Source organism: Carassius gibelio, chromosome B8, assembly GCF_023724105.1.
Source record: "Carassius gibelio isolate Cgi1373 ecotype wild population from Czech Republic chromosome B8, carGib1.2-hapl.c, whole genome shotgun sequence".
Classification (NCBI taxonomy): Eukaryota; Metazoa; Chordata; class Actinopteri; order Cypriniformes; family Cyprinidae; genus Carassius; species Carassius gibelio.
Window position 1 is genome coordinate 13,816,079 of NC_068403.1, and position 15,232 is coordinate 13,831,310.

Sequence of the window (15,232 nt, forward strand, 5' to 3'; positions counted from 1 at the left end):
AATAGTTCTGTGCAGACGATAATGCGGAGTCATATAGTTAATATTAGTTATACGCAGCATGCACGATACAAGGAAATGGTCTGTAATATCATCACTTTGAGGTACAATATCTATAGCGGTAAGATCGATTCCATGAGATATAATTAAATCTAGTGTATGATTAAAATGATGAGCGGGCCCGGTGACATTTTGCTTGACTCCAAAGGAGTTTATTAGGTCAGTAAACGCATGTCCTAATATATCATTTGTATTATCAACGTGAATATTAAAATATCCCATGATTAGCGCCTTATCAACTGTAACTAGAAGGTCTGAGAGGAAATCTGCACATTTTTTAGGAATTCTGTATACGGCCCTGGTGGTCTATACACAGTAGCCAGAGCAAGAGATACATTAGATTTATTTTGCATGTCTGACAGAGTAACATTTAGCAGAAGTATTTCAAAAGAGTTAAACCTGTATCCTGTTTTCTGAGAATATCACTATTGTTGCAACACCTCCGCCACGACCAGTCTGACGTGGCCCATGCTTATAACAGTAGTTTGGTGGAGTAGACTCATTTAGACCAAAATAATCATTTGGTTTTAGCCAGGTTTCATTCAAGCAGAGTACATCAATACTATTATCTGTGATCATTTCATTTACAATAACTGCTTTGGGTGTGAGTGATCTAATATTTATGAGCCCAAACTTTGTTTGTTGTTTTTGTTCATTTACTTTACATGATTCTGGTTTAATTACGATAAGATTCTAGATTCTTTTTCTAGATCCTAAATTATATTTATATTTTGACCTCACTATTCGGGGAACAGACACAGTCTTAATAGTTTTTACAGCGCAAGTACTTTTATCATTTAAGCGGTTGAAACAAAACTCATCATAATAGTTATTGAGAATTGTCTTACTAGTCATATGGAGCGAAGTGTCCTGGAGATGTTGTCAGAGAGCAGCTCCGCTCCGATTCTGCTGGGGTGCAATCCATCAGCGCGAAACAGCCTAGGACGCTCCCAGAAAATATTCCAGTTATTAACAAATAGCAGTTTCTGTTCTTTACACCATGACAACAACCATTCATTTAAAGCAAAAAGTCTACTGAACCTTTCGTGTCCTTGTCGATACGTGGGCAGTGGTCCTGACACAATGATCATCGCCACGGGCGTCGTGCTGCGAACCGTCTCGATCTGGCTGCTGAAGTCCCTCTTCAGCGTCTCTGTCTGCTGCAGCGTGGTGTCGTTAACCCCGGCGTGAAGCACGGCCTCCCCGGGGCTCTCGTCGGCCTTCAGGATCGCGGGTATCTGCGCTGAAACATCGAGAACACGAGCACCAGGCAAACAATGAGTGTGCACTTTACCTTCGGCTAACATAGCACGGACGTGTCGTACGATGGAGTCTCCGATGATCACAGCGTCGCGTCCTCCGCTGTGGATGCACCCAGGGTCCGTGATGTCCCGGCGTCGGAGTGAAGGACATCTGGGAAGATCGCGTCCTGGGTGCACCGGGCCTGTGCAGAGAAACACACGGAGTAGACGTGGTGGGACTGTTAACAGCATGCTGTATACTTACCCCGGACTTGTGAGCGTCATCCCGGGTTGATTCCAGCGCGGCTCTCCGCTCTCTCAGCTGGGCCTGCCTCACCTCCAGGTCGCGAATCTGCTTCCCCACGGCCCGCAGCTCGAGCGTGTCCCCACCTGCAATCAAAGATAGACATTCATCCGCCATTAAAGCAAGTAACAGTGAGTCCAGCAGTAATGTGTGTGAATAGAGTATTAGCAATGTAAGCGCAGTTAGCTGCAACCACGCCGCTGATGCTAACAGGCTATAAGCTAATAGCGGACCCGGGAGATCAAAATAAAACGAGTGATAGCGAGGCGCTCTGATTGTTTTTGCAAATAGTTCTGTCTCCTTGGATAACAGTGAAATGGAAATAAATATAGTTAAATTAAATAGGATTTTTTGGGAAGGTAAGTCTGGCCAGTTATACAGCAACGCAAGATCTGAGCTGAATATGGTGAAACATTAAAGTTCTAGTCTGTGTCAATTTCTCTTATAATAAATAATAATAATAATGTTAGCCGTATTTTTCGGACTATAAGTCGCACCTAATTATAAGTTGCATCAGTCCAAAAATACGTCATGACGAGGAAAAAACATATAAGTCGCATTTATTCAGAACCAAGAAAAAACATCACCGTCTACAGCCGCGAGAGGGCGCTCTATGTTTTCAGGAGTAGACTTCAGGAGCACTGAGCAGCATAGAGCGCCCTCTCGCGGCTGTAGATGGTAATGTTTTCTCAGCCAAACTATGAAAAGAAGTGCGACTTATAGTCCGGAAAACATGGTAAATAAATGTTGTCTTTCTCAAGCCCAAGAAAGAAGACTAAAAAGAGAAACATCATTCAATTTAGTAAGTAATAAAACTAATATTACTAATTTTTAGTTTAATTTTAGAAATGTAACTTTATACATTTTCACAATTATGTATTAATGTCACACACACATACCTAGTGCCTTATGACTTAAAAGATGACAGTGGTAAATGTTACAGACATGGAACTGTTCAGTCTATTACTAGTCTATAATTTCACTGTTATCCAAGGAGACAGAACTATCTGCACTGTATTTATCAGTGGGAAAATATTCATACAATACTACAACCTAGAAATAATTTGCAGGTCGCAGCAGCACGAATTATATGCCCAGCTACATCTGATTCAATTATTATGCTAATTAACAGTGAGCGGTGGTTTCAGACATTATAGTGCCGTACTCGCACTGACTCTTATTCTGTCTGAAAGAATGAAAAGACCGAGCTGAAGGTTGAGCAATTCGTCCAATCAGATCAAGTTAAATATTGAAGCCATAAACCGAAATGATCAAAACGTAAACGGACCAACTGTCTTGTCCATGTTCTCTCACTTAAATCCTCTTCTTGAGTATTGAGTCTTTTGGCCTTCTGCAATCCTCGCCTTGTTCACGCGGTGATTGACATGACGGGAGGGGGCGGACACGTGATCGGCTCAGAATGCATTTTCAATGTGCACACTAAATTTTTCTACTTTCATTGCGGGACACTGAATGAAAATGCAATCATAAGTGTCTTGACTGTGAGTGTTAATGCAATTAAGAAAAATAGCATATGAATGAAAATTTTGCCACAGTTTTTGCTTAAACATGTTATACATATCTAATCATTTCTGTAATACATTTTCATTTTAATTTTGCAACTTATAAAGCGTTAAAATTAGCATTCATTTTACATATTAAAACTAGTGTGTGAAATGGCAAATTATGTAATTTAATTTTCATTTTCATTTTGCACCAAACATTGCAAAAATGTATTGGAAAATGTAAATGTAAATACAGAAATGCATTGCCATTTTACATATCGGATTGTCATTTTGCATATTACATTCCAAATTGAATATTGCTACCCATATGCTTCCATAAATAATAAGAAATAAACGTATGATTAGATGCGCCGCATGCAAGGTAGGTTTGTAGACAGCAGGGGGCGCCCTAGATCGTAACCACAGTTGTTGTTGTTGTTGTTTAATTAGCCTCCCATATTTCCAAAGACAGACTCTACTATATACATAAATTCTTTACACTTAATTTTCTGATCTATATGTATCATAAAAAAAGTATCATGATATCACCATGATGTTTTGGACATAAAAAATCAAGGTAGACCTACATGAATTCCTGTATCATGCTGACATGTTTTTTTAAAGGGGTATTCAACTTAATGTTGGTTACTAAAAAGTTGCATATATTATTGAATAAAAATATTAGTAGTAGTATATTAGTAACATGTTGTGCTTATTAAAGTCCTATTTGTATATAAACAAATGCTCTGTATTTGCTATGACAAGAGTTGGAAAGACATTTTGCATTTACTGGACAAACAAATTGACTTGACTTAAGTACTTTTGCATTTGTTAAGAGAACTAAAAAATATATTTTTCCCCCTTCAGCTATTAGCTATTTTTAACAGTTTTATTGTGTGAGGTACTTTTGGTGAACAGCCGTGAAAGCCAAAAATCCCTTACATGACACTGCCATTATTTGTTTCATTTTCTGTTTACCACCACTTTATTTTATTTTATTTTATTTTATTTATTTATTTTTTGACACTGTTAGGAATTCTCCAACCCATCTGTTTTTGCTCTTCATCCTGTGTGACATACAGATAGCTAGTAAAGTCACCAGACAGGAACCAACCAACAGAAGATTATCTTTGTATAGTTGTACATTGTAGACAGTAAATGGCTGTTCTGATGATCTGACTGCAGTGACAGGGCGGCTCTAAGGGGACTTCCGCTCTCATCTGAAAGCAACATGAACATACAGCAGTGTGTTACGCTGACAGCAAGGCGAGAGAATGAAAATAGAAAAGAAAAAAAAGTGTGGTTGTCCATTTCCTGTCAAAACCTTTTGTCTGCTGATGCTGAGAGTAAGAACTAGGAAGAGAAACTCAGTGCTTGCTCTTCAGTGTAGTCACCGGTAGTGCAGAGGAGATCGCTCGTTCTCTTCCAGGGTCTCTTTCTTTCTTTCTCTTCGAGTTTAATTTTTTAACGATTTGTTCCATGAGCATATGAGGACATGAAGCGAGCACCGAAGGGGAAAGGTCAGGAGAATGTGGGCAGCTCTCTGCTCAGTACACAGGAGAATGAGAGGCTGGAGGATCTGTTGGGCAGGAGGTGTGTGGTAAGTGAGTTCAAAGGCCTTCAGTACAAGCGTAAGGGAAATGAACACTTTGCAGAGGGAAGATGGGTAAAAGTGTTATCTTGATAAAATGGAGTGACATCTGTGTCAAATTGTGTACAATTTGACTGCATGCTTTGAAAGAATTTGAAAACACACAGTGTCTAATGGGGTTACTTAATTTGTTTTTATCACTGCTTACATTTGTTTTATGGCTTGCAAGATAGTATTTAAAGTTTTATACAGCAAAATAATATTTTGAAATAAAGTAATTGTTACCATACAAAAATATAAAAATGTTTTGCAATATCTGAAGAAAAGAACTATTGACCATAAAGATTTACTTCTCTTTTTGAGATGCTGTCATTTATTGATCTCAGTTTTTGTAAAGCTTTTCCCCTCATTTATTAAAAGCAAAATAAATGTAAAACAGTGAAACAGTTACTCAAATCAGCATTGATTAGATGATTTGAAGTTATGTTTTTCAAAGTATAAAATATCAGTACAATGATCTATCTATCTATCTATCTATCTATCTATCTATCTATCTATCTGTAACAACGTAAAAACTTTCATAGTCACGGGATTAACCAAATAAACACAAAACCAAAACACAAAATAAAACCCAGGCCTGGTCCTCTCTTGTCCTTTACTTTCGTAACTCCTCTTTTATACTTCTGGAGCTCCTCCGTGGGACTCGAGACCGTTGAGTGGTGCTGGTGTCACTCATTTCCAATTACTACACCTGCCTCGACCCTTTCCCATGGCTCTCGGCCCCAACCCACTGTCACACTGTCTGTCTGTCTATCTATCTTTCTTTCTGTCTGTCTGTCATCTGTCTGTCTATCTATCTAAATATCTATAGCTCCTTTCACACTGCATGTTGGTCCCAGAAAATTGCTGGATCGCCTTCTGTGTGTGCACAAACACATCCCAGGATCGATCCCAAGTTGTGGACCTAGTACTATTGCCGGATTCACTCTGTGTGAAAAAAAAAGCCAGAACTAATGCCGTAAAGGGTGTGTTTCTTTTACTGTCTATGGTGTGTTGTAGTGATGACGCACGTTATTGTGCGACTATTTCAGCAGGTGTATTGAAGGCAGATCAACGTTCGCGACAGAAAAACACAAAATGAAGCAGAGATCAGTTAAGCTCCTCACTATCTGTGCTGAAACTGAGATCGTTCGCCATCTTAAGTGAAAGTTAGCATGCCTAGCGTTTTCGACTTGTACATTATACGTCACATCCTGATGCCATGTGTCATTATGGCCCTTTAATGGGTTGTGTGTGAACACGCACATATTCCGGGAAACATCTTGGTTATGTATGTAACCACGGTTCCCTGAATAGGGAACGAGATGCTGCGGTGACGTCACCGTATGGGAACACCTCTTGGTGTGACGAATGTCTGAAGCCCTGTACCATAAAGGTAGGACTGTCTTTAGGGATTTTTTTTTTTCCAACACAGTTTCCAAGGGCTCAAACGGATGTCCTGATAACCCTCATAACACAAAGGATAGATCCAATAATGGAACTCGCGCAGGGCGGAAAGGCCGCAGCTGTCACAAACCCTGCATAAATCGAGAGACCAGGGGATGATGGCCCACTGAGATGGCATCTACATATGCATAGTTAGCTGATGTGGCTGTCACATATACTTTCAGAGTGGCTGGTGTTACTCCCTTTCATATTAACTCACTCTGTTCAAAGGCCACGCCCACATCTTCCATAGATCTGGCCTTGGTTCCGCAAACCACGACTTAGTGGGCCAACATGAAGCTACCAACAAAAGTTGTTCCACTCTGACCAACTGTATTCTGGATAGCACCGCTTGAATTAGCCGAAAAGAAAAAGCATACAAACTGGTTCTGGGGCATTCGTGAGCTACAGCATCCAATCCTAGGGTCGATGGGGGGATAGGGAGAACCATAGCGTACTGCACATTAAGAAACAAAGTCACAAAATTAAATCATAGTAAAAAGAATGGTTATTTTAAACAGAAAATGTATAATTCTGTGAATGATGGGGAAAAAACTGTGGAAAATACTGAATGTATTAATGTGTAAGAAGTCACAGTCATCCCCAAAATTTGTAGAATGTGAGGGGCATTTCATTACGAAGCCACATTATATTGCAAATTATTTAAACATTTTTTTTTACAAGGAAAGTGGATAATTTAAGATCTGACATGAACAAAACTGACAGTGATGCATGCCAGAAATTGGTTGATAACATAATGAAGGGCAAAAACTGCCATCTCCAATTCAATACTGTAACTCAGGATGCCGTAGAGAAGCTGCGACAGGGTCTATCTATTGATACATCTGCAGGTATAGATAATTTCTGCGACTCAGCTTTCAAAACCTTTGAGTTCATATTTTTAATAGGTCCCTTTTGAGTGGTATTTTCCTGAGCTTTGGAAACAGTCAAAAATTATACCCCTTCTTAAAGATGCAAAAGTGGGCTTTACTGGATCAAATAGTTGACCAATCAGTTTACTCCCAGTGTAAAGCAACATTTTGGAGAAGATCATCTTTAATCAAATAATGGATTATTTCAGTACAAATGAATTGATGACAAAGTTCCAACATGCATATAGACAAGGCTTTTCCACAAACACTGCCCTAGCACAAATGACAGAGGAGTGGCTAACATGTTTGGATGAAGGGACACTAGTTGGAGCTGTGTTTTTGGATTTTACAGCAGCTTTTGATGTAATAGACCATAGTCTTCTCATAGCCAAACTCAAAGCATATAGTTTTTCACACTCAGCACTAACTTGGGTGCATAGTTATCTTTCCAATAGGACACAACAGGTTTATTTCAATGGTAGTCTTTCCAACTGCGTAACAACATCATGCGGCATAGCACAAGGAAGCTGCCTGGGTCCACTTATATTCTCAATATTTATAAATGATTTTCCACATGTTTTTAGAAAGGCTAGTGTTGTTATGTATGCTGATGATGCTACTTTGTTCACTGCAGCATCAACATTACCTGAACTCAATGAGAATCTCCAGCATGAGTTAAACACAGTAGTGGACTGGGTGAAAAAGAATACATTGGTACTGAATATTTCCAAAACTAAATGTATGATATTTTGCAATATATACATGTTACCAAGTATCACCCCACTTAATCTGCATATAGAGAGCAATGTGGTCTAGCAGGTTATTAGATTCAAACTGCTGGGTGTTAGACTAGATAATTTATTATCTTGGTCAGACCAGATTGACCACATTGTCAGTAAGATGGGCAGGGGTATCGCTATGACCAGAAAAGGCTCTGTATATTGTCCAACTGCTACATTGAAAAATGTTGTCCAAAGTCTTGTTCTGTCTCACTTATATTACTGTCCAGTAGTTTGGAGTAGTGCGGCCCAAAAACATCTAAGAAAACTTTAAATTGCACAGAATAGAGCGGCCAGAGTAGTTCTGCACTTTTTTTTTCGCGCTTGTGTGCGTGAGATGCGTATTAAATTATCTTGGTTAAAAGTAGAGGCAAAAGTAAAATATAATCTTTGGTTGATCATGCACAAGGTCATGGCTAATGAAGCATATAACTTTATAAAAGAAAAAATATTGTTTAGTGGATATGGTCATGAGCATGTGACATGCTCAATCAGCAACAAGAAAATGATTACTCCTAGTCCAAGATGTAATTTTATGAAGAAAACTATTGTATACAGAGAGACTGTAGAGTGGAACTCACTTCCATCCAGCGTCAGGGAACTCAAAAGTAAATTTTCTTTTAAGAAAACAATAAAACAGAGATTACAGGTGTGAAAGTATTACTTATTTTTATTATTTGCATGTTTTGTTTTAAATTGTTTGAATTGCATGTTGAATAGATGTTGCTTTTTGGATAACTGCATAATTTGTACTTCTTTCAAATGTGTGTCATGATAGCTAATACATAGTATAGTTTTTACAGATTTTATTGATGTACTGATGAATTGAATTTTTGTATTTTTGTATTGTGATTTCAGTCGACCCCAGGAAGACTAGCGAACACCATAGTGGGAGCTAATGGGGATCCAAATAAAACAATAAAACCATAGCGGGCAATGAGTAGTCGTGCTCGACGCACATAAGTCCACTTCAACCTCTCCAAACGCTTGCCATATATAGCTCACCTTTTGGGGGTGCAACCTTCATTCCCCTTCCTCCAGGCTCTGTCTCCAGAGCAAATCCACAAATCCACTCCGAAGTTCAAGTGTCCGGGGATATGGACCGCTCGGATTGACAGAAATCTGTTCTGAGACCATAGAAGAATATTCCTCGCCAGCCTGCATAGGGGGCCAGAGTTTAATCCTCCTTGGTGATTCAAATATGACACAACCGTTGTGTTTTCCGTCCTGATTAACACATGATGGTCTTGAAAAATATTAGAGAGCTAGAAAGACCACCAGCAGCTCCAATCTGTTTATGTGCCACCCTCACTGTGCCTCTGTCCAAGTCCTGTGGGCTGGGTGTCCTTGACAAACAGCCCCCCAAACTGTTAATGACGCGTCTGTCGTGACAGTCTCGCGGCAAAAACAGACCCCTAGTCGAACTCCTGCTAAGACAACCTTTCATGAATGTCAAATACCCTCCCCCCACCACGATAAACCTGTTACATGGCTCCTTACCTTTCATTGACTCATTGCTTTCCTGAAGAAAAGGAAATCTAAGCTAAATAGAGTGTGGCAAATTCTTCACACCAAGAGGTGTTCCCATACGGTGACGTTACCACAGCATCGCAGCATAGCATCTGTCTGTCTGTCATCTATCTATCTATCTATCTATCTATCTATCTATCTATCTATCTATCTATCTATCTATCTATCTATCTATCTATCTATCTATCTATCTATCTATCTATCTGTCTGTCTGTCTGTCTGTCTGTCTGTCTGTACAGTATGTATGTCTGTCACTCCATCCATCCATCCATCCTGTGTAGCTATTAAACTGTCTAATAAACTGTTATCTAAAAAATCTGTTGGTTAACCAGCTTATCCAAAAATGTTTCTCACTTCTGTACCAGGTTGTTTATTTCTGCTTCTGTACTTGCTTGTTTATTTCATCATTCCATTATGACACATTCAGGACCAGATCCTGTTGTTGCCGACTGTATTCTTTACATTAACATTTGCATTGATGCGGTAGAAGTGTTAATCTAAAGCCACTACTGAGGTTATACACCACACACATAAAATATGCACCAATTATGAAATTGCATGGCTTAATTTGCACACTATTTAACTTTATGGAAAATTACACCGACTTAAATTTTTCAACATAGTAGCCTTCCTCTAACACATCAAGACCTCTGCTGCAGACCCGACAGTGCGGCAACTGCCATTTTGTGGGTAATTTTTGGTGCTGCTTGAATGCACAAGTGAAAGAGTTTGTGATTAAAGGAAGAGAAGGTGAGAAATTAGCCTTCACTGCAGATTGAACTGTGATCACCGAGGGGGGTTTGACAGGGGAAGTTGCTTAAACACATTTCCTGCCACAGAATGAGGCTTGTAAACAGCTACTGTGTATCTGCCATCTTATGTTTTGGACACAGTGTGATTTGTTTGGTGTGTTTATTAATGAACATAAATCACATGCAATCACGCATGTGAGAAAAACAGGCCTTTGTGAAAGTACGAGACTAGTTATGACCTTTTTTTCTGGTTTCGTCTGCAGTCTCTGTCCTCAGCGGTTGTGCAGTTACTCATGGCTCTTCCAAGTGAGCCGAACCGATGGACACCACAGCAGTCTGGAGTAGTTTGTTTCGTCAAAGACAGTCCTCAGCGATCCTTTTTCATCCGTCTCTATGACATGAAGGTTTTTAACATGAATAAAAATCTCAAAAATACATAAAATTTTCAACCTTGAGTAGTTCCTCAAACCCATGTTTGTCTGACAGAGATGATCTCAAACCTGTTTCTTCCCTTCAGGCAGGGAAGCTGGTATGGGAACAGGAAATCTATAACCAACTGATGTACCAAAGGACCAGGCCTTTTTTTCATACTTTCCCAGGAGATGTGAGTATTTAGCTGTTGTATTCACATCATTTCATAGCAACCTTGTGAGTCATATGCGGACTGTCATTCTTACAGTTGATTTTTAACATTTACACACAGAATGACATAGCAATAATCTATAATGTTTTGTTGGTGTGTTGGGGAAGTTTTTAATTCTCTTTCCTGTAAGGTTAATTTAGCGCATCACTGGTACTTCCTCATATCGCTGTCTACAACAATACAGTCTGCTGTTGCATATATGCAGGCAAAAGAAGTTTAAGTTACCCACATTATTTGCATGTATGAAAACACATGTACTTGTTACTGAGAAAAACCATAACTGCTCATATAACTATTACACACCACACTGTCATCCCGCTGTCAGACACAATGTAAAAATACTTCCTTTTTGTCAGACAAACTCTCTTTTAAAGACTGATTGAACTAACTAATGTAGAAAAACAAAAATATAGTCACATTTTAGGTTAAACCTAAAAGCTTAAATAGTGAGGACTTACTGTTTATTATCTAATAGTTTACTGTATGCTTTGTTCAGTTACCTTACTTTAATTAGATATCTTTATAATAGAAAAAAAAACCTCAACTTTGCATCTCTCCTCAGGACTGTCAAGTGGGGTTGAACTTTGCAGATGTAGGAGAGGCTGAAAATTTCTTTGCTGTAGTGGAGGACAAGATCTGCCAGAGAAACAGTCGTTTTGGTATTCAATTATTTTGTTTTGAACCATTTCTGTCAATTCAAAGTGATTCATAAATCTGATTATGAAGATGATGATGAGTAAGAAGGCATCTTACTTAAAATGACTGTTTTATGTTTTCCTCTAATAACATAAAGAGAAACAGCAGAAAAAAGAATATAGAGGTAACAACATGATTTCTCAAAATCACGGCTTTAATTATTATTTTTTTCTATTTATTTATATATATATTTAAGCGTAGGTTTTTTGAACAAGGTGCAAATCAAATATATTTTTCTTTTCTATTCTTAGATCATGGAGCTTTGCCACCACTTCCTCCACCAAATGGTAAGTAAATCACTTTTTCACACTACTATTGGGCTTGTCTTTTGCTAAACAAAGTATTTGACTGTATTTTAAATATTTTTGATTGACTTTTCTTTTTTTAATAGACCTAATTTAATTAACCTTTACTTTGTATTAGAAAACAAGGCAGTCCAATCTATTTCTGCTGCTTTTGTTGTTATTCTTTTTTAATAAATTACTTTTTTTACATGATTATTGTTACTATTAAAACATAACCTGGCCTGTATAATATATATTTTATATATTTCTATATATATTATTGTATTTTCAATCACAGGCTCTGGCATTCCTCTTACCTCTTCTCCCATGCTTCCACTGGTACCAAGTAATATCCAGAACCAAATTATCCCTTCCAAATCAAAGAAAGACAAGAAAGAGAAAGACAAGAAAAATAAAAAGAAGTCATCCAAACTGTTGAAGGTCGATATTGGCGCACCCAGTGGATTCACGTGAGTGAAGAGCAGGCTCACTTTAACCAAGATAAATGATTCTGAAAAGGTTTTTGGTTAGCTTATGTTTCTTTGTGTCATACTTTAGGCATGTCAGTCACCTTGGCATGGGTTCCAACAATGTGGACCCAGACCTGATGAAACTTCTGTCCCGTGCTGGGATCAGTGAAGCAGATATGAATGACTCCGAAACCTCTCAACTCATTTATGATGTCATTGAGCGTTCAGGTGGAATAGAGGCTGTTAAAAAGGAAGTGAGCAAACAAGGTAAGTTCAATTGTCAGATTTGTCATGTTAAAAAGATAGTTCACCCAAGAGTGAAAATCATTTAGGTAATGTAGCACACAAATGCCCTGGAGCAACACAAATGACACTTTCAAGGCCCAGTAAGGATGTTGTCAAAATAGTCCATATGTTGTGTTCTGTTAATGTCATGAACTTGTGAAAAAGAGTGAGACAGAAGAGAAGAAACTGAATAAAATCATTATTTTTGTTTTCTTTGCACACAAAAAGTAGCTTCATAATAATTAAGGTTGAACCACTGATGTCACATGGACTATTTTATCGATGTCCTCACTACCTTTCTGGGCCTTGAACGTGTCAGTTGCATTGTTGTCTAGGCAAGGTCAGAACGCTTTGAGATTTCATCAGAAAATATCTCAGTTTGTGTTCCAAAGATGAACAAAGGTCTTTTGGAATGAGGGTAAGTAATTAATAAGAGAATTTCATTTTTGAGTGAACCATCCTTTTCTTAACGTATAATTAAATTTTTTGTTTAGAGTCTCCTCGACCTCCTGTTCCCAGTGGACATCGGGGGTCTCTTCCCCAAGTGCCATCTGGGCTCTCCTCAGCACCGCCACCACTACCTCAAGGTCGAATGGGGCCTCTACCTCCTGTCCCGGGTCAATGCTCTGGTCCACCTTCTCATCGAGGTTCCCTTCCACCTACACCACCAAGAGCAGTTACATCACCACAAACCCCTGAGGGCCGCAGCAGTCCTATGCCAGCCCGTTCCTCATCATTAGGCCCACTGCCACCGGTTCCTGCTGGAGGACGTACTGGACCCTTGCCTCAACCTCCAGGACCCCGCAGCGCACCCTTACCTCCTCCACCTGGGGGTCGCAGTGGAGGTTTACCCCCACCACCACATCCAGGAGAACGTAGGGAGTCTTTAGCCCCTGTCCCAGGAAAGAGACCTGGACCACAAATGACCGAAAGACGAGGTAGCTTTCTGCCGCCCGAACCTGCTGGGCCAGCTCCACCACCTCTACGACCGGGATTGAGGAGCGCACCCTTACCCCCACCTCCGAGAGACAGTAGTGAATGTTTGCCACCTCTGCCTCAATCTAAAATGCCATTACCTCCTCCCCCATCTGATTTCTTCCCTCCTCCACCTTGTGATTCATTTCCTCCTCCTCCACCTGAAGACGTTTCTGTGCCTCCACCTCGTCCCTTTGAATCCAACTATCCACCCAGAAGCAATTCTTCGGGCTTCGCCCCTCCACCCCCTCCAGTCTCAACCAAACCCAGTGCAGGCGGTCCGGCTCCACCACCACCTCCTCCACCTCCCGCTGCTCCTCCTCCAGTGAACTTTGGGAGCAATTCCTCAACTCCAAGTGGTCCACCACCCCAAGCATCCAGCGGAGGTGAAGTGGGAAGAGGAGCATTACTTTCCCAGATACAGTCAGGGATGAAACTCAAAAAGGTGAGTATCTACACTATCATTTTAATTAATAGTTAAGAGTTAATGATTTATTTGATTTAAAAAAAATACTGTAATGACTAAACATTTCTATTTCAGTGCAAAAATTCTGCGCAGTTTCCTTAAAAATATCAAGCAGCACAATTGTTTTTCACATTGATAATAATAAAAAATGTTTTTTGAGACTAAAGTAGTGCATGCTGAAAAATCTGCTTTTCCATTATAGAAATAAATTACATTTGATTTATTTGGCATTATAATTTAATAGAAACGTAATAATATTTGACAATATTGCTGATTTCAGTGTATTTTTTTATCTTGTGAATGGCAGTGTAAATAGTAAATTTCCTTGAAAAGATCAGGTTAAAAAAGTTTTAAACACAAATAATGTTCCCATAATATTAGCTTCAAATTGTTGCTAGTATTATGCTTCAAGCATTACACGCTATACAAGCTATATACAGTAATGTCTTTTGCCCAGGTGGCCGCCAGCCCAGATCCACCTTCCCCTGCCCAGGATTCAGGAGAGGGAATAGTTGGAGCTCTAATGATGGTGATGCAGAAGAGGAGTAAAGTCATCCATTCATCAGGTAACCACTCAATCACTAGTGTTTTTTATTTTATTTTTTTATTTATTATAGTAATTATGAAAGGAAAGTAGTACCTTTCTTTTATTATATACACAATATATTTGGTAATTAATTCTTAAACAATAAGTTGGTCTGCTGGAGCCTGCATACCTATTAACCTTTTACCTTATGCCAAATCTACCATATCTTGTAGAAGAGGATGATGAATTTGATGATGACGAGGACGACGATGAAGACTGGGATTAATCCTGCTGTAATGGAAAAACTTTCAGAACATGTACCCAGGCAGTTTTACATGTTTTGAAAGTTAAACAACACGGTTTCAAAACATTTTCTTTAGGAATGCACTGATATTCTGCACAAAACAGATGCCAATAAATTTCTGATATTAAAATGATATTATTCTTAAATTTAATCAATTTTATTATACTTCATGAAAAAGTATAATGTTTATTTTAAAATTTTCTACATATTACATTTAAAAGAGTTGTTTAAATTAGTTTTTTTTAAAACCTTAAGTGAGCATTGGATTATGGCAAAAGGAATTTAAAAAGTACTCGAATTATTAAAAACTTTAAATATTGTTCCAACATATCATGCATGGGTTCTCTTTCTAGTCTCAGGGGTTCTCAGTTTCTGAGCATTTCAGTTGATGTAGATATCTATAACAATGTGAATCTGTACTGAATGTATTTACAATATGTAAATATACTAAAATGTGAATTGAAAAG

The 15,232-nt window shown here is 38.8% G+C and overlaps 1 protein-coding gene and 1 long non-coding RNA gene across 2 annotated transcripts; one reads left to right on the forward strand and one right to left on the reverse strand.

Moving 5' to 3' along the window:
- Positions 1–4,091: 4,091 nt before the first annotated feature.
- Positions 4,092–4,573, reverse strand: LOC127963015 (uncharacterized). Its single transcript, XR_008154716.1, has 2 exons — positions 4,432–4,573; positions 4,092–4,327 (listed from the first exon to the last, which is right to left on the reverse strand). It is a non-coding gene; the product is annotated as an uncharacterized LOC127963015 (long non-coding RNA).
- wasa (WASP actin nucleation promoting factor a) lies at positions 4,448–15,231 on the forward strand. Its single transcript, XM_052562658.1, has 11 exons — positions 4,448–4,707; positions 10,380–10,520; positions 10,634–10,720; positions 11,322–11,418; positions 11,553–11,579; positions 11,707–11,742; positions 12,038–12,209; positions 12,298–12,476; positions 12,989–13,914; positions 14,393–14,501; positions 14,695–15,231. Exons 1-11 carry the CDS (start codon positions 4,603–4,605, stop codon positions 14,745–14,747), a joined length of 1,932 nt encoding a protein of 643 aa, XP_052418618.1. The 5' UTR covers positions 4,448–4,602; the 3' UTR covers positions 14,748–15,231.
- Position 15,232: the final 1 nt, after the last annotated feature.

Bases quoted from the DNA above. Each gene is read 5' to 3' on its own strand.
- wasa (XM_052562658.1), top strand. From the start codon at position 4,603: ATGAAGCGAGCACCGAAGGGGAAAGGTCAGGAGAATGTGGGCAGCTCT. The intron at 10,721-11,321 runs GTGAGTATTTAG...ATCTCTCCTCAG, and splicing joins TTCATACTTTCCCAGGAGAT to GACTGTCAAGTGGGGTTGAA. The intron at 11,743-12,037 runs GTAAGTAAATCA...TTTCAATCACAG, and splicing joins ACCACTTCCTCCACCAAATG to GCTCTGGCATTCCTCTTACC.